Genomic DNA, 20,610 nt, shown 5'->3' on the forward strand with positions numbered 1-20,610 from the left:
TGTAGACAGGCTCCAACTAGAATCTCTATGACAGTGATTCTCTTTATCTTTAATTTTCATTTTAAAAAATGAATACAAGATGATTGAACTGGATTTTAATTTTTTTAGTACATTATAAGGTAGACATTTAAATTCTCCATGGCTAATGGTTTTCACACACACACACACAAATAGATAAGGAGACTGACATGCTTGGATTTGCTCAAACCCAGAAGAGAATTCTATAATTCCTAATTAGCCCTTTTTATCTTTTAACATCCTTAGAGAACTAATTTTGCATATCATACTTTGGTATATGGGGAAGGAAGGGACTGGTTTAAGGTAGTGTATTGTGAGACCAGTTATTTCTTCTTGGCTGGTTTCTACTCTAGTGTGGGAAACAATATTCTTTCCTAGACTCTTCTTTCAGGCATTATTTTTCTCTAGTTATTTCTTTTATTTCTGTACCTCAGATATGACTTAAATTTTTGTTTAAACCTCACTGCCCAAAAGGGGAAAGAGACAAATGAAATATCCAATGAGGCTACCTCAAAAATGCCAGCTCTCAGCTTGTTCACAAATCTCCCCAAATTAGATGCTTCTAGGATTATTTTTTGTACATAATAATAATGCAAATTCACATTTCCTGATTTGGAAAGTTATAAAATATGAATCAATAAGTCTTCTAAATATCTCTTAGCCCTTATTATGCCAGGAAAGAAGTTATTTTATTTTTATTTCTTTCTTGGTACAAAGATGTATTCAGTTCAATGCCTTATCAATTGCTTTATCTTAGAGAAACAGAAAGCAGAGCAAATTCTTAAGAAATAGGGAATCAGAAAATAAGTTTATTTCTCTTCTGATTACAAGTGAAGAAAAGGACAGAACAGCATGAATTCATTAACTCTGTTCTTTGCAGAATCAATAGCGGCAAGTCACTTTGTATCTGTTCAATATGTCTTTTGAAAACTGCCATCTGCTTTGCCTTAATACCTTGGCTTTTGCTTTCCTTTTCTCCATGATGATGGCAATAGAGGCAGTGTGGCATAAGGGTAGATTTTTGACTCTGACTTTCTGCTTACAGAGTTCACATAGTTACTCTATCTGATGTTATCACTTTCAGTTCTCATCCTTGCTTCTCTCTGGAGTTCCTCTTCTAAGACTTCTCCTTCCTTTAGGATGAAATTAAACCTAATTTTTTCAGTCATGGCCTTCTGATTCTTATAGCTCTCTAAGGGCTCAGGCTGATGGTTGGGACAATTTTTGTCCTCTACAGCAGAGATATCACTTATATGAGCCACAATATTCTTGAATGCCACTCCTACTGGATTAAATTTTAGTTCTTATCTGATTCTAATGTGCTGATATATTAATTAAAAATAAATATATAAATGTGATTTTTTTTTTTTTAGTTCATATGTGGCTTTCAACAATATTTATGTACAGTTTTGTATGCCCATTTCTATTTGAGTTTGACACAACTGCTTCAGAGGATGTCTGCCAATATTCTATAACATATTCACTTTTTGTCTTTTCTTGCTTATAAATATTGATATTATATTGAATCAGGCTAAGGAATAGCTAATTAAAAGAAATTCTTAAATAAGGATAATAATTCATTTTTGATAGTCATCATGAATTTGAACTAATTGAGGGAGGGAAAAAGTACTTGCTTTCTTAGGAAATGTTCAAATTGGGCGGGGGGAAGATGAAGGAATAATTTTCTGTTTTCATTAATGAAACTTGTCAGATACAAAAGCCTTACAAGTGAACAAGAGTGAGATTTACATAAAATCTATTTTCAATTATTCAAAGATGAATTTGTCTAGTTTTATATCTTGAAGATTTTTTTTATTTAACATTTTAAGTTGATATCAGGGACATTTTACTGTTATTCTCCCTATGAGCAGAAATGGGAGACTTATTTATCTTTGTATTATAACTGCTTTGCACTAAGTAAGGGCTTGATAAATGCTTGTCCAAAAGTGAATGACAGATAGAATTTAGTTTATCCTGCTACTTGTTATCATGTATAGGAAAAGGTCTGATTCATGTAGATTGTAATAAATCTTTTTTTAATAAAGTTTTATTACCCCTACAACTAATTCTCATACCACTACTTTAATAATTCTCACACCACCTCATCCTGATTTCTGGACCAAGCAAGGATAGTATCAATACTTTGTTCAGTCATTTTTCACTCATGTCAGATTCTTCATGACACCATTTGGCATTTTCTGGCAAAGATACTGGAATGGTTCATCAATTCCTTCTCCAGGAGTTATTTACCAAATGAGGAAACTGAGACAAACAGAATTAGAAGTCTGGCTTACCCAGGATCACACTGCCAGTGAGTGTCTAAGGTTAGATTTGAATTCAGGAAGATGAGTCTTCCTGACTTCTAATACTCTATTACTTAGCTGCACTCAATATCAAATATCTACATCTGGTGATTTGCTCGGTAATTTGTTGGATGAAATATAAATTAGATTTTGCTGGAGTATGGATCTGCTTTCCCATTAAACTTAATTTATACTATGGTAGGTTTATAAAATAGACTGGTCTAGAATCTAGATTTTAGATGATTTTTTAGGTCCCTACCACCTTTCTGTACCTTTGCTGGCAAGGAGATAAAAAGAGTTCAGGGCACCTTATCTAGTGGAAATAGAGCTAATAATATGTCTCACTTATCTAGTTGTATCTTATATGCATTTATCTTATCTTTTTAACAAGTACAATGCTTGAAACCCCAAAATGGATATAGAGGATCATGGCCAGATATTAGGGACAGATATTAACATAAGGGAAAGACAGATGATCACTGAAATCTTACTGCTTCCTCAGAAGAACAAGAGGCAACTGGGTTGAAGCAGAAGAACCCTGAATTGGGAAATAGCATCTAGTACCAGACTGTAGTTCCTGCTCTGTCATTAGTAAGTAAGATGATCTTCTGCAAGTCACAAAGCTTCTCTAGAAGTTATGATATGGAAACATGAAAATAAAAATAAAAGTGACCTTTTTGATCTGTTGTTTCTGCTGACTAGATAAAATAGCCCTAAAAGCTAAGATCTACTTTCTAAGCACTTATCCTTTCCCACTTCTGTGCTTTCCTTCCCTTTGCTCATATGATTTCATCACAACTGGAACTAGTTGCCTAATACTTACAGCATGGATACCATATTCATGTTTAATAATATAATAACAATAGCAACTTTTTCCTATAAATCATGAGGAGGGAGTCACTTGCTTTCTTAAATATATTGCTCTTAAAGTTAGGGCTAAGAATCAACAAGGGTATGTGTATTTTTTTTTTTTTTTTAAGTTCTGATATCCATTGCACATTATTGGCATTTTACCTCTTGAGCAGATAATATTGCTGTGCTACCTACCCTACCTCCTCCCAATTAGTAGCCTTTATAATCTTTAACTTCCTTTAAGGCTGAGTTCAGATACCATTTTGCTCTACTTGAAGCCTTTCCTGATCATACTAGCTAACATGCTCTTTTATTTTAAATTATCTTCAGTTTATTTATCTATGTGCTTGTTGTAACCTTCAGTAGAATGTTAAACTCCTTAAGGGCAGAAGATAGCTTTGGTTTTGTCTTAGTATTCCTAGAGTTATAGCATAGTATTAATAGTAAGCATTTGAGTAAAAATTCCATTAACTATCATTTTAAAGAATAAGCTCTTTGTGGGCAGAAATTCATAGTTGAATGGGACTTATAACAACATGCTATGTTGATATATCAGTTTGCTTTCATATTCATTCTAATCCTAGTAATCTGATGCTTTAAAAATTATTTTTAAGAGAAAACATGGTCATTTAAAATAATATATAGTAATATTTAGTAATGATAAATACAACATTTATTCTACTTATTAGGATCATCAAGGAAAATAAGCATCAGTGTTTATAAAGTATGGGCTAGCTCCCTGTTGGCTTTGGGGTCAGCCAGAGTGAGGATAAATTAAAGTCCTTAGTCTTTAGGGGGAGAAGTGAAGGAGGGAGGCACGCTGCCACGAGGCTTGCCAAAGATGTCTCCTGGATCCTGGAGTCACCAGCCTCTCTCCTCCTCGTTCTTCGGCCAAGTGATTCTGGTCTCTCTCCCTCTGCCCTCCAATCCTTGCCTATAATTATCTTAACACCAAATATTCAGCAAGCACTAATAGCGATAAGAGCCATTTATCCAAATATATATTAAAGAGTCATCATCTCACATCAAATAGGTAATTAGCCTTAAGTGCTCTGTTGTCTGATTCAAGCATATCTTTTTGGAGTTTCAGCCCTTTACAAGTGTTAAATACTGTGGGAGTTTTTTTTTTTTTTTTCTCTTATTTCCCATATTTTCTTGCCTCCTTCCTAGAAATGGAAAAACTCATGATGGAGTTTGAAAATCTTCCAAACAATTTAGACTTTGACAAAGCCTCAAAATATCTTCTTCTCCTTCAGTTTTTCCAACTAGAAAGTATTCAAGAGGAAATTTCATTGAAGTCTATTACTTTAGTATATTGAACATAGCTGTTTTTCATTAAATATCTTGTTGAATTCAGACTGAATAATTTAACTAAATAGAAATCTGAGCTATGCTAAGGAAGAAAAACCATGGAACAAAATTAAAGTTTTGGTTTGGTATGAAAAGATGAGAATTTGCCATTGAAAGAGTGTGAGCTATTTCTCTAATGAATTATCATTTAGAATTCTGAAAAGTGCTGCTATATCAAGTCCACTCATATTCCACAGCCTGGTGAATGTAGGTATTTATTTAATTTCAAGTACAAATGTTTTTTATTTTCATATTCTCCTTAAAATTTTACATTTAGATTCCATGCTTTTTATTACATAGTCATTTTTATTGGAAAAATCAAAACCTGGAAGCAATATTATGCCAGTTATTGTTTATTAGTCATGGTAGTTTCTTAAATACTGTATCTTGTAATTAGATAAATTTCATTTCATTTTTTTTTTTTTAAAGGAGTTAGATGTTTCTTGTTTTCTGGTAACAATATAAGAGTCAGATTTTATCTTGGTACTTTTGAGTCACTGCCCAATCTTTATTACTGTAAAAGCTATGGGTTAAATCATCATTTATAATTAATCCCAAAGTTTACTCAGGAAGTATTGCTAACATGAGTTAGAGTGAACCTTGGATACTTACAAAAGATAGGAAAAGTGCTTCTGAATTAGTGATCCAATTTAATAGTTATATGTAATTGCAGAAAAATAATTCTACATTTCATCCTAGAGAGTGCTTCTTCTTGGCTGCTTTTGAAACACTTTTTGGATGTTTCTTGCAATGAGAAAGTTAATTTTGGAGCACTTTTAGGACTATTAAATTTTTTATATCTTGTTAATTGAATTACTAGAAAGTTCTGAGATTCAGTTTTAGGTAATAATTAAAAAGTCACTGTTGATAGTTCTTAAGAATGACATGTGTATTTGTGATTATAAAATAGTTTGATCACATGTAACTGAAAGATTGATGAATGGCATGTCCATGTTGTACATGTGGTAAACATGAAGGGACAGGGGATCTTTCCACCCCATACCAATACCATTAGCTTAAGAACAATAAGTATCCAAAAAAAAAAAACCTACATGATAATCACACTACTTTATTGTATTGGCTAATTTTATCAAGAGTCCTTGGTTATTTTCAGCTGAGGAACAAACTACTTTAAATAAATTAGGGTCATGTAGGAAGTAATAAGTTACCAATATTGTCTTTTTATTAATCTTCACTCTCTCCTTACTTTAATTATCAAAGCAGCCATATTGAAAACATGATTGCCTCATTTATGTTTTCTCATTTAGACCCTTATTTTTATGTACCCCTGAGGGTACATTGTAACATATATTTGTAAATTCCCCCATTGCTGTAATAATATGCATATGTTGAAGGGTGACAGACAAAAACATTGCATAAATTAAAGATGCACATTCAGTAATATTTATTGATTTAAGGGGGGGGAAGTGTATCTGTCATAGATGAAAAAGAACAAGTCTGAAACATGATTTTAAAGCAAAAAGAGATCAGAAAAGGTCAGAACTGAAAGGGGTCATCTAGGATTCTGTATTCCAACATCATTCTGAAGAGGAAACTGAGGCAAGCGACTGCTCATCTAGGAGTAGAACACAGTTCTTCAGGCCCAATTTTCTTTCCTCTACACCACTGATTAGGTATGTTTTCTTTTTCTTTTTTAACCATTAAAGCACTGTGGTTGACATACTAGATAGCAGTCAAGATACATTAGCAAATGAGAATTAGAGACTAAAGAACTAAAGAAATGTCAGGTTGATTTTTAGCTTAGTGGAACTCTGCCTATTCATGAGGACACATACAAAGTGTTTAAGAAATACTTTTTGGTTGAATGATTAGAACAAACTTCTACTTTCTGGTCTGTCTGTGCATCCAATTGTAAGCAATTAAGCCTGAAACCAGAGGGAAGGGAGATAGGGACCGTTGCCCAATCTCATAATCTCATAACTGAACTAAAATTCTCCTTTAATGGAGGCAAAAAACAAACAAAAAAAGTTAATTGAAGATATCAACCAACAGTAGTTAATACTTCCTTGCTGCAACATTCAGGTTCCTTATCATTTTTTAATATGAAAACAGAAAAAAAAACCTTACATAAAGTAGTTTTTATATGCATAAAAAAGGAGGAATATTTTATCCCTTCTTAGCGCAATTTTGTTTTTCCTGGCAAATTTGCGTAAGTGTGTGTGTGTGTGGTGGGTTGATTTTTTTCTTTTCTTGTTTTATTTTATGTTTTTTGTTTTTTGGTCTTTATATAGTAACAAATTGCTTGATCATAAGCATAAGATACAGTTCCATTGTATTATATGCCAAGTATAGGGTGATGATATTGACTATTTCGTGTAACAAAAGGACTGTCTACAGCTAAAGGAAATTGTAATAAACCACTGAAAAATTTTGGGTAAAGATCAGAATCTTAGCATAGTACATTGCAATGCTGCTTTTGAGGAAGGGTGCGTGGGTCAAGGAACAAGAACTATAAGATAATGAATGGAAGAATGTTGCAACAGGAAATGCAATGACGGCCTAGCAGCCGATGCCTGAGATCACTTTCAGTGGCCTGGGCTAGCGAAATCCCGCCTCTTGTTGCTGGGAAAAAGAAAAAAGAAGAAACAACAAACTGTCCGCGAGGCTGGGTAGCACAGCCACCCCAGCTTTTTTTTTTTTCTCCCTCCCTCCCTCCTCTTCCCACCAGTCTCACAGCTGCACTACTGAGCCAAGCATGAGAATGCTCACAGAACATCTCAGCTGTGTCCCCAGCTGACCACCAGCCGATTGGCCTAGGACGAGAAGGGCTCGGGTGGGGATAGGCCGGCTTGGGAGCTTCCCATTGGTGCTTGGGGAACCGGCCTCCCCCTCAGGTGAGGAGAGTTTGCGCCTGCGTGTTTTCCCTCTTTCCCCCCCCTTTTTTTCTTCCTTCTTTTTACTCTTCCCCTCACCCTCTCCTCCTTACTGGCGCGCGCGCGCTCGCGACCTTGCTCCCCGCCCACTCTTCCCCCGCCCCCTTCAGCCTCCGGTCCTCCCTCAGCCTCCGCCTCCCGAATTTCAGTGCAGCCCCTGTGGAAAGGAGGGAAGCAGAGGATCGGCGCTGGTACGCGCCTGGCCAGGCCTCGGTGACAGAAATTGAAGACAGAGAAAGCCAGATTCATACGCCTAGGATTTTGTGAACTCTCCCTTCCTCCGGATCGCTTTGGGTTCTTTATTTTTGGAGGGAGAAGGTGGTAGTGGTGGAGTTGGGGACCGCGTGTGTCCTTCGCCTCTTTAACCGCCGCCTCAGAATTACCTCTCCATCTCCTTTCATTCTCTTTTTGCCTCGTGTGTGAGGAGCCGGAGCTTAAACCGGAGCGGACCCAGCGGAGGAAGCGCCTGGTGGCAGGGGCGCTTAGCTATGGAGGGCGGCGAGGGTGCGAACGACAAGAAAAAGTAAGTAAAGGGAGATCTAGCTGCCTGGCGCCCCTAAAGCCCACCACGCGCAGCTGGGAGGAGGAAAAGGAAGAGGAGGAGGAAGATGTGGATGTGTGAGTGTAGGGAGGAGGGGGCTGCTTGTATTCATTTCTTCCTTTCTGCCCCCCCTTCCTCAGCCGGGCTCCCCCCTCCCTACTGTCCACGTCGCCATCTTGGTGTGGGGGGTTGGAGAGCCATTGAAAGTGGGAGTCCGGGACGTTTTAGCCCCTGGTCCCCTCCCCCGGCAGCCACCGCGCGGGCGCGCGCGCATTTACCTCCTCTTCCCCCCCCCTTTCCTGGCGACCCCCGCCTGAAAATCCAGCCTTGGAAAATAAAGCTGCTTACGGTCACCATACTCTGCTCTCTCTCTCTCTTCCACCCTCCCACCCCGGACTCTTTCCCACCTTCCTCTAGCTCGGTTCTGTGGAAGATTCCCTTTGGGGGAAGGGGCTGCAGTTAGATCTGGCCGAACCCCGTAATTTTCTCCCGGGCCTTCCCCTTAGATTTTGCACCGCCGTGCTAGTTTTGGTGTCAGTGTTCTAAAGGGATCGTGATTGTATCTTGCCAGGCCATGAGTGAAGGAGCGAATTGCAATGGTTTTGTTATTTTTTTTTTAGCACCCCAACTTCTTAGTTCGTTTTCTCAGCATTATTTATTTGTTTTTTCTGTCAGATCGGTAGTGCTCCGCTGGCATTTATTAAGCGCTGTGTGTTTAGTTGGAAGTGAGACTTTAGCAGCATTACAGAAAACACCCACAATTGCTCTTTTGTATTGTTATCCAATGCGAAAGGAGAATCTAGGTGTAACATTTGCCTCCTTGGCAAATATCTTAAGGGAAATGTGATGCAAAATTAAACGTGTGAAGCGACCAAAGTGAGAAACAAAACAAAAGTCCCGTAAGCCCTGAGAATTCTTGGTTTTCCCCATTTTCCCGCGGGGCTGTAGTTGTGTAAGTTGTATAAAAATCTTTAATAAAAATGTCAAAAGGAATAACTATTTTCATGTAACTTCTTGAAAGGGTGGGAAACATTATGTGCTTTAATGCGAACCAAAGAATTTTTAAAATGCAAATGTTTAAGGATTTGGAATAATTTTAAAATCAGGCACATTAGCTCCAACATGTTATTTTCTTAGGTAAAGAAATTTTTGTCTGTGTTGATGTGTGGATTCCAGCAGGAAACTTTTGTAAAATACTGAAATTATGCTTGCTCTCTGTTTTGGTAAGCCGGTCTTTATTTCACGATAAACCTTTCTAATCTCTATCTGAAAACTATATATTTGTTTTATATTATCTTTTTTTGGAGGTGTTTTCCTGACTCATTTGGAATAGAAACTTTTTGAGGAAGGTAAATAACATGTAGATAAAATAATTCAAAATTTTTACAATACAAAAAAGTTAATTCAAAAAAGCATATTTCAGCTTCTAATATATTCTTTCCAGCTGTAGGTCTATCAGCCTTTCTTTAAGAGATCAACATAGAAGCTCTTATAGAAGTTGGCAGGAATGAACAGAAATAATCATAGAAATAATTATAAAACTTTTACCTGAAATGGATTGTACAACCCAGGCTAGAGTATAACTTGATATTCTGAATGTAGTTTGCATTAATTTTGTAAGTGAAAGATGCATTAAGCAAAGTTATGTACACTTAGTTCCCTTTTGCAAATAATATTACACTCCATTTCACTTCTGTTTTCAATAGTAACATTATGGAAAGAATTGTGTGTGGGTCCACTTTCTTGAGCAGGGATTGTTATGACTTAATTTAAAAATTTTTTTTTGCCTTTGTATACTCAGGGCCTAGTAAAAGTGTCTTTCTTGTAGTAGGAACTAAAAAAAAATTGTTCAATGTAGAGGTTCCTTTATGAAAGCTAGTAATTTTTACATGTTGAGATACTTGAACGTTCTGTATTTGTATTAGGAATAAAATGAATCCAATTATACAAAATATAACAAACTTGGAAGATTATTATTAACTTCCTCAATTCTAAGTTTTGTGCTGCTCTTTTAACATACACAATTGTTAAATATAACTAGGCTAGTTAGAGAATATATAGAGAATAATAATAGTAAAAAAATCTTTCTTAAGAAGTTAACATGCCTTGTTCTCTGACTTAGGCAAATTACCACATCCAGCCTTTCTAAAGTAGTATGGCCAGGCTCATGAATATCTTTGTGGATGGGAAAGTCCATAATGTTCTTCTAGGAGAAGCTTTCTTAATCTGGACTGGGTCTGTGGATACATTTCAGTGAGCCTGTAAACTTGCATGAGGCAGAGGGAAGAAATCATTTATTTTCACTAACCATCAGTTTCCTTTGTAAAGCATGTATTTTATTTTATAAATTTAAAAACATTTTGAGAAAGAGTTTATTAAATTTCAGCTGCTAAAGAGAGTCATCCTTTTTGCTTCTCCTAAGATAGTTAACTTATCTTGAAACAAATTCCTTTAGTTTTGCAATTTTAAATCCATATCTTGTTCTTCATTGGAAATGGAAAGTTTTAATATATCTCTATATACTTGAGTTTACTGTCAGCCCTAACAGCTTGCTATAATTTCCTTAGAGGTCCTTATGAATACTTTTAGTCTCTGAATTTTATTCAGCATCATCAGAGCTCAAAAAAAGTAAAATTCAAAACTATCCTGGGAACTCGAAAAAGAACAGAATCAATCCTTTTTATATTTTTCTACTAATGCATTCATTAATTGTTAGTTTTGAATAGTAGTATGGTATGCACTAGTATCTAGCTTCTTTGAGACTGGGTCTTTTTTTTTCTGGACAAATAATTGGCTTTTTGGTTCTTATTATGATTGAGCTATTATGCTAAGCCCTGGGAATACAAAAACAAGTAAAAAAGCCCTTGCCCTTGAAGAGCTTACATTTTAATAAAGGAGTAGCATTTTTAAAAGTATTTGTGTAATATATACAAAATGTATACAAAATAGTTTGGAGAGAAAAACCACTAGTTAAGAGCAAATTTCCTGATATTTGTTCTAGAATAATTAAAACATCATAGAACCTGGATTCAAATCCCAGTCTTGGACAATTTAACTTTTTAAAGTATTTTAATTTCACCAAAGTTTCAGAATAGGTGAAATATAAAAATCTTTGCTAAATGTGGTCAGTTCTCTCTGCATATCAAGTGGTGTGCTTAATTGAATGATAACAATAAACCTCACAACTTTTTATATCTTTTAAAAACTTTTAGCACTTGCAACATATCCTTTTTCTTTAGTCTTTTACTTGTTTTATAGGATTTGGCATTAATTTTTACAAGATTTTGACATTCTTTAATTCTTCATCATGAAAGCACACTAGATATTAACCATATTAACCAATTACCCATTTGATAAATATTCAGATTATAGCCATAGGTTTTCATTGAAATTTAAATTAGTCAAGTTTCAAGACCATTGAAGCATATTTATTTCCATTTCTTGGACAAATTTTTTAATTTTTTTGTGACGTGGTAAGAAATTGTATTGTAGTGTAGTTAGTATAGTGTTCAATTTCATTTGATAATTTCTGTAATTATAGAATAATGCAGAATAGCAACATATTTATCAAGAGTCTACCAGTATCTCCAGATTGGAAGTAAAAAGCTCTAAAAACTTTCAGAGTAGATATTTTACAGTCTGATGAAGATGCCCAGATCTCACAGGTTCACCTGGATTTCTTCTGAAAACAGTCTTGGTATAGACAATGAGTTTTACTAGTAAAAATGGCCTTTTACCAATCTTTAGTACTCTTGTCTTTATATTGTCTTGCACATGACAATGCTGTAATAGCAATGGTTTTACTAGTGTTTTACTATTCTAACTTTAGCAAGTCTACAAGCACTTAAGAGAAATCTACAACCTTTTCAGCTGCCAGGCCTTTTTGAACATATTTTGTAAAGATTAATGAGGCTTTCACAGCAATAATATGTGACAGTATTAAGTGTACTCTTTAATACTTCTAACTATTGCACATTTCCTTGGAGAAACATCTGTTCTTAAAGATCACAGAATTTAAAACAGCATGAGAGCAATGAAATTTGTATATTTGGCATAAAATTCAGAAGTACTTTATCTGACTTTAAGAACTAACTAAAGATGGGAAACTAGCTCAGTCTGGTTTTAATCTGGTTAAAGTCAGACTTCATGAGTCAGATTACTCTCAATAGAAAGACACAGGCATAACTGTTTGAAAAAAAAATTATCCTTGATATTAAAGCATTCTCTTCCCTAGAATTTAAAGCCTTCCACAATCTGGACCCAGTCTACTCTATACTTTCTACATTCCAGCCATGTAAACTGGAATTCTCAAACTCAGAATTATCACACATCTTCTTGCTTTTTTTATAGTCTCCATACCATGTACATCTTCACTTTTCAGAGTCAGTTCTTAGTAACATTTAGTTAATATATCACCATCTTTGTGTAGCCTTTCCATGCTTATCACCTCACAATTTAAAAGGTAAATTGTAAAATTTCTACCAAGGTTGGAGAAGGAGATGATGACTAGAGAATTTGAGTGATTCATATTTACTGGTATCATCTGAAAGATATGATTTTTACATCTTCATTATTGATCTTACTTTGGGGGTTAATCTACAGAAAAATACTTCTTCGGAGATAAATCTGCCACAATTCTTTTTTTCTTTTTACTTTTGTTTCCAACAGATTAAGATTGTCCTTCAAATGTTTCTTAATATCCTGAGCATATTGATTCTCTTTGAGTTTATTTTAAAGATAATTGTCATTTTGAATAAAGGTCATTTAATTCCTCCAACTTTTAGACCTAAGAGTTGACTTTAAAGGTTTTTTTGAAGTTAACAGTTCTCAAAGGACTGCACTGTGAAAGAATTATTTTATGCTAAGTATATATAATGATAAATTAATCTGGTATTTGAATGTGACAGTAAAAACTAAGGAAACACTATGTTGATCACTGAACATAAATAAGCTCCTTCAAAGTAAAATTTATAAAAATTATTTTTTGCTCCAATTTCCCCAGCACAAGCACATTACTTGATATGTAGTAGTCAGGCAGCAAGCATTTATAAAGTGCTTACTTTGTGCTAAGTATTCTCCTTAGCACTAAGGATACCCCCCCCCCAAAAAAAAAAAAAGACAAAAAAGACAAAAACTGCTCTGCTTTTGAGAACTTTAAAGTCTGGTCGGAGAGGCAATATGCAAACAAGATATAGAAAGGTAAATTGAAGAAAATCAATAGGGAGGAAGGTATTTGGGGAGTCAAGAATTGCTTCTGGGACTTTAGTTGAGACTTGATATGAAGCCAGGGAACATAAAAGGTGGAAATAAGGGGGAGGAAGAGTTCCAGGCTGGGGTAACAGCAAATAAAAGTGCCTAGAGTCAGTAGATAATATGTCCGGTGTAAGGAACAAGGTCACTGGATTGTTGAGTATGCTGAGGGGATTGAAGGAGTGAGAAGATTGGAAAGATAAAAAGGGACAGGTTTTGGAGGGTTTTTAAAGCTACAGAAGATTTTATATATCCTGGAAGCAATAGGGATTCCCTCTGGAGTTGATTGAATGGTGTGGACTGGAGAAGTATGATATGGGCAGATTTAAACTTTTGGATTATTGATTTGACAATTCAGAGTGAACTGGCATAGCTAGGGAGACTCAAGATAAAAGACCAACTAGCAGATTACTGTAGTAGTCCAGACATGTAATGAGTACCTGCACCAGAGTGGTCAAAGCTTCAGAGAGCACTTGGAACTGATTTAGTGTGGGAGAATGAGAAAGAATGAAAAGTCAGAGATATTTCTAGGTTGCACTCTTGAATTACTAGGAATACATTGGTATCCTCCAGAGTATTAGGGAAGTTGGAAGAAGGAAAGGTTTAGATAGAAAGATAGTGATTAATAAATACTTGATGGTAAATTTGATAGAGATTATTTCATTGGTTCTTTGGTATCTCTTTTTCAGTTCAGATAGTAACTTGTAAATATATTTTTTATTACCCTTTGTGTGGGTTTTTTGGGGAGGGGCTTGGTTGAGTTATTCTTAGATTGTGGATTAACCTTACTCAAGTCATTTTGATATCATTGAATATAAACCATAGCCTTCTTGCACCCATCATGTAGTTTTCCATTTTTCTGGGATTATCCTCAAGTTAGATTCTTCAAAAATTATTGTATTTGAAGAAGTACAGTGAATGCAGGGAGGAAAATTTTGGGGGAACATTTAGGATTGTGAAAAGCAATGTGCATTTTCTTTTTTATTATTATATTTAGAATTTTTTTCCACAGTATATATGCATGAGTAATTTTTTAAATAATATTATCCCTTGTATTAATTTTTCCAAATTATCCCCCCCCCATGACAGGCAATCCCATACATTTTACATGTGTTACAATATAACCTAGATACAATATATGTGTGTAAATACCATTTTCTTGTTGCACATTAAGTATTAGATTCCGGAGGTATAAGTAACCTGGGTAGATAGACAGTAGTGCTAACAATTTACATTCACTTCCCAGTGTTCCTTCTCTGGGTGTAGTTATTTCTGTCCATCATTGATCAACTGGAAGTGAGTCGGATCTTCTTTATGTTGAAGATATCCACTTCCATCAGAATACATCTTCATACAGCATTGAAATGTACAGGTGATCTTCTGGTTCTATTCATTTCACTCAGCATCAGTTGATGTAAGTCTCTCTAAGTCTCTCTCTATTCCTTCTGCTGGTCATTTCTTACAGAGCAATAATATTCCATAACCTTCATATACCATAATTTACCCAACCATTCTCCAATTGATGGACATCCATTCATCTTCCAGTTTCTAGCTACAACAAAAAGAGCTGCCACAAACATTTTGGCACATACACGTCCCTTTCTGCTCTTTAGTATTTCTTTGGGATATAAGCCCAATAGCAGCAATGCTGGGTCAAAGGGTATGCACAGTTTGATAACTTTTTGGCCATAGTTCCAAGCAATGGGCATTTTCTTACATGCATGTCTCTTTTAGGAATCTTTTCTTTTGGACCCTGTGTTATTCAAATCCTTATTTGAATTGTTTTGCTGCTTAATATCTTTGTAACCTTAGGCAAAGGTCCTTAACCTTTCTAGCTCTCTTTTTTTTCTCCAATGAAAGATCAGGGAATTTGACTAAGTAATTTCTTAAATTTTCTGTCAGCCTAAGATATCTATCCCTCATACTATAATGTATGATTTAGCAGATAACTTGTTTTTATGACTCCCTTTTTCATTAATCAGTATTGAACAAGTAGCAACTTATCTGGATCACCCCCAAATTATTTGAATAGATTCAAGTTTTCATTCATATAGCTGATAGAAAAATGTTTCTTATGCTTTTAAAAAACAACAACAACACCACCAACAGTGTTTCTCCCTTGCCTATCTAGTAAAATCGTTGTCATTTAGAGCTTTCCACAGTCTGGTGTGATCCTATCCTTCTAGACTTATCTCATGTTACTGATGGCCAAACTGCATTAATCCCTGACTCCGGACTACACCCTATCCTCTTCTGTGTTGCTATGCCTCAGTGTTTTTACATTCCCTCTTACCCTGTTGAATTGCTTTGCAAATTTTAAAGCCAAATTTAGATGTTGATCTCTAACATGAAATCTTCCCAGATATGCCCAGTTAATAACAACCTGTTTTAATGCCCTTTAAAATACATAATAAAGTTATGAACTTTTGAAAAATGTTTTATCTTTTTACTGGGTTGAAAGATCTAGAGATACAAGACTTAGATTCTTGTTTGAAGAATTTTTTGAAGTTGCCCTTAAATCAAAAGGGTCAGTTTTTTGATATTTTTTTAATGACTTACATGCAATGAAAACATGTCAGTTTTCTGGTTGTGAAGATATGCTCCCTTAAAGAATCATAAGTGAAAAGTTGTTTTTTTTCCCACAATTTGTCAAATATACCTTCAAAACATCTTCTCATGAAGATATTATAATTATGAAAGTTAGAAAATAGGCATATAGTTTGATAGTTTCATTTTCTTGATATTAATATTGTCCATGAGTTTTTTCCTAATCATTTGTTATCTTCCTGTTCACAGATCTTTAAAAAAAAAATAGGCTATCAGAATTTTTAAGATCATGTCACCTCCATCACAGATTTCCTTAGTGTATACCTGGGCTCATCCAGTCAGTCAACCAACTAGCATTTATTAAATGCTTATTATGGGGATGGTTCACAAAGTTATCTTAAGGACCATTTCCTGTACTATTCTTAAGTGCTATTTCTTTGAAATAAGCTTTTCAGTTATCTCTAGCCTCATTGGTGTGTGTGCTCCCTCTTAATTATGTCAATGTTATGTCAATAGCAACCTCTTTATACTTTTCTCATTCTGTGTGATTTTTGTCCATCTTCCTAGAAATTTTATTCATTAAGTCTACCCAAAGTGCTTTCTCTAGCTCTCTTGACATTATGCAAATCACTAAGAATGTTAGAAGACTTGATTATTGGTTATTCTTTATTCTTGCTACATGACTAGCCTATTTCCTTTATTTGGTCATATATTTCTTTGATGTTATCTCTTATGACACTTTTCTACAATTTTCATTAATAATATGTAACATTCTAAAAAAAAATCTCTGCAGCAGGTTTCTCTGATAAAGTTCTCATTTCTAAGCAATATAGAGAACTGAGTCAAATTTATAAAAATAGGATCCATCCCCTCATATGAGTAGGAAGTTTTCAGAGGATATCTTAATTTATCTTCAGCCACACGAAAACATGTTGCAAATCATTATAATTAGAAAGATACAAACATCTTTGAGATACCCTTATTAATACCCAACAGATTGGCAAAATGATACAAAAGGAAAATGACAAATGTTAGAGGAGTTGTGGGAAAAGAGGGATATTAATGCATTGTGGAGCTTTGTATTTGTCCAGCCATTTTGGGACTGCCCCAAAAGTTGTTAATTTTTCCATACCCTTATGACCCATTAAAATCCACCTATAACTCAAAAGAGATCAGAGAGAAGGGAAAGGACCCATAGACAAAAATTATTTATAGCAGCTTTTTCATGACGGCAAGGAATTAGAAAATGAGAAGTTGTGTATCAGGGAATAACCAAACAAATTATGGAGTGAGGGTAGAGGGAGTTCTTTATGGAGTGGAGGTTGAATGATGGAATACTATTGTACTTTAAGAAATAATGAAAACCATGATTTTGGAGAAATATGGTTATACTTATGTGAATTGATGCAAAGTGAAGTGAGTAGAACCAAGAGAAAAAATTACGTAACAAAACATCATAAGGACAAGTACTTTTGAAAAATTTGGGAACTCAGATGAGCACAATGGAAACTAACTAACTGTTCAGAAAACTGATGATGAAACATGGTTTCCACCCCAGGTAGAGAGGTGATGGACTCAAAAGTGCAGATAAGCTTTTTTTTTTTTTTTTTCCCTTCTTTTGGACATGCTTAATGAAAGAATTTGTTTTTCTTGATCATATATTTTTAATAGGTTTTGTTTTTCTTAATCATATATTTTAATAGGTTTTGTTTTTCTTTTTCAATGGGTGAGAGGAGAGAATTTTGAACTGAAAATAAAATAAAATTGAATTTAAATAAATATATAGCATCCTACTGATGTCCACTGTAGCTTTTTAATTCATTTAATTAAGTCAAATTTTTTAATTGGTTGATTGATTTAATTAATTCATTTAGCATCACCAGAAGAAAAAAAAAGTGCTAATGGTGGACATTTGCTTTATGGGTAAGCTTGAGGTTGTTAAAATCATTGCGTAATTTCCCAAGTAAATTTCTGCCTCCTATTCAATTCTAGACACATCTCATCTGTCTGTCAGTAGTGTCTTATCTCAGTGTAATGACCTTCCAGCTTTGTGTGTGATCTTTTGGACAGTAGACATTCTTCAACCACTTTTCCCTCCCATATGTAGGTAGTTAGATAGTTCTGAATTACTCAATTTTATTTTGGAGGCCTCACAGTCTTTTGGAACTTGAAGTGGTGAGCTATGTCATCTGCAGATAGCATCTATAAGACCTCATTATCTATCAAAGTATGTTTGAACAATTACCTAATTTGTTTTGAATTATCCATTAAAAATATGAGATTACACATTTTCAATCTCAATAAAATTTATTTCTTTTTTTTCTTTTCTTTTTTTTTTTACCTTTTTTTTTTTAATTTTTTATTTTATTTTATAATTATAACATTTTTTGACAGTACATATGCATGGGTAATTTTTTACAACATTATCCCTTGCACTTACTTCTATTCAGATTTTTTCCCTTCCTCCCCCAACCCCCTCCCCCAGATGGCAAGCAGTCTTATATATGTTAAATATATTACAGTATATTCTAGATACAATATATGTGTGTAGAACCGAATTTTTTGTTGCACAGGAAGAATTGGATTCAGAAGGTAAAAATAACAGTTTACATTCATTTCCCAGTGAATAAAATTTATTTCTGTGTTTGCTTCATAAATGGCATAGACTAGTGTTCCCCTGCCTTTCTACTAGCACCTAATATACACAATCTCAGTTTTGTAAAATTGATAAAGCAGGTTGAGGTTTTTGAAATGCAAGGTTATCTATCTATTTTTAAAAATGATAACATTTTTTTTTCCTGATTGATCAAACTCCTGAAGAGATCATGCAATTAAGAACTTGTTTAAACCTCTGGGGCTAGTTTTTTTTTTTTAAAGAATTCTGTCCATTATTGAAGATTTAAAAAAAAACAAAAACAAACAAACAAAAAAAACAACAACAACTTATTTTTTGGAATAAAAGCATTAAACTGGGAAGCCTGAAGTGTTATAGTATTAGTTCTATTATTAACTATTTGTATGACTTTGAATAAACTAGTTTTCCTCATTGGGTCCATCCATAAAAGTAGGGGGTAGGGGGTTAAATTGGATATTCAGGTTCTTTTCCAGCTGTAAAATTTTCTGTGTCTAGTGAATGCCATTGGAGAAAATTAGATTTTTAAAATTCTGAAACAAAATGGACTTATATAGCTTAACCTTGAGATTTATTTTATTTTAAGCAATTGTTGATAATTTTGTTCTCTGAACCTATGTTGAAATAGACTTCCAAGTTATGTATTCCAAGACATATCTTTTAACAAAAATTCTCTTTCACATATCTAATAAATGGTTATCCATCCTCCTTTGCATAAAGAACACTAGGGAGAAATAGTTGTATAAACAAGTAAGTCATTATCCTTTTGGAGTCCTAATTTTTATTAAAGTTTTCTTTACTTTAAACTCTGAAGCTGAGCAGAAGTTCAATCCTATTATTTTACTTAATACTTAAAACTGTCATGTTTTATTAGTTTTTGTATGGTACAATCTCAAAGCTCTTTTACTGTCTGTGTCATACCTCCACCATGTGCCAGAATTCTTTTTTCTTTTTAATTATTATTATAGCTTTTTATTTATAAGATATATGCATGGGTAATTTTACAGCACTGACAATTGCCAAGCCTTTTGTTCCAATTTTTCCCCTCCTTCCCCCCACTCCCCTCCCCTAGATGGCAGGTTGACCAATACATGTTACATGTGTTAAAGTATATATGTCCAAACAGCTATTTTGCTGTACAAAAAGAATTAGACTTTGAAATAGTGTATAATTAGCCTGTGGAGGAAATCAAAAATGCAGGTGGACAAAAATAGGGGTATTGGGAATTCTATGTAGTGGTTCATAGTCATTTCCCAGAGTTCTTTTGCTGGGTGTAACTGGTTCAGTTCATTACTGCTCTATTGGGATTGATTTGGTTCATCTCATTGTTGAAGATAGCCATGTCCATCAGAATTGATCATCATTGTTGTTGATCTCCTGGTCCTGCTCATGTCACTCAGCATCAGTTCATGTAAGTCTCTCCAGGCCTTTCTGAAATCATCCTGTTGGTCATTTCTTATAGAACAATAATATTCCATAATATTCATATACCACAATTTATTCAGCCATTCTCCAATTGATGGGCATCCACTCAGTTTCCAGTTTCTGGCCACTACAAAGAGGGCTGCCACAAACATTCTTGCACATACAGGTCCCATTCCCTTCTTTAAAATCTCTTTGGGATATAAGCCCAGTACTAACACTGCTGAATCAAAGGGTATGCACAGTTTGATAACTTTTTGAGCATAGTTCCAAATCATTCTCCAGAATGGCTGGATGTATTCACAATTCCACCAACAATGTATCAGTGTCCCTGTTTTCCCACATCCCCTCCAACATTCCATGTGCCAGTATTTTTAAAATGTGGTTGCTTAGAACCAAACATAGTATTCTGAATACAGACTAGCCAGGGCACAGAGTATTTGGGACCATCACTTCCTGCATAGTCCAGTACACATTGCATTTTATAGCCTACAGCCATATTTGCTTTCTAGGTTGCCTGTCATACTGATGATTTGCAGATCTTTTAAAATTTGTTATTCTATTCATATTCTTTCTATCAGGAACATTTTTTTGAGCTCAACTATAAAACTTGGCATTTATCCCTTTTAAACATATTAGATTCAGTCCAATGTTCTAGTATATAGTCTTTCATTCAGAGTTATTGATGACCCCAGTATATATCCTATATATATCATCAGTAGATGTGGCATGAGATTCAGACTTAACTCAGAGCTATTTACAGCCACATGTAGACATATTAAAAGTAAAATTTAGTTTCAA

The 20,610-nt window shown here is 34.6% G+C and overlaps 1 protein-coding gene across 2 annotated transcripts in view; it reads left to right on the plus strand.

The window, feature by feature from the left end:
• The first annotated feature begins 7,550 nt into the window (after nucleotides 1–7,550).
• HIF1A (hypoxia inducible factor 1 subunit alpha) overlaps nucleotides 7,551–20,610 on the plus strand; it is a 47,689-nt gene continuing 34,629 nt past the window's right edge. The window contains exon 1 of one of the 2 annotated variants that reach the window (XM_074290307.1): nucleotides 7,551–7,940. In XM_074290307.1, the coding sequence (XP_074146408.1) occupies nucleotides 7,906–7,940 (35 nt within the window). In that variant the 5' untranslated portion in view covers nucleotides 7,551–7,905. The remainder of the gene's footprint in view (nucleotides 7,941–20,610) is intronic. The other variant, XR_012486504.1, reaches the window with a different exon arrangement.

Source organism: Sminthopsis crassicaudata, chromosome 2 (assembly GCF_048593235.1).
Source record: "Sminthopsis crassicaudata isolate SCR6 chromosome 2, ASM4859323v1, whole genome shotgun sequence".
NCBI lineage: Eukaryota > Metazoa > Chordata > Mammalia > Dasyuromorphia > Dasyuridae > Sminthopsis > Sminthopsis crassicaudata.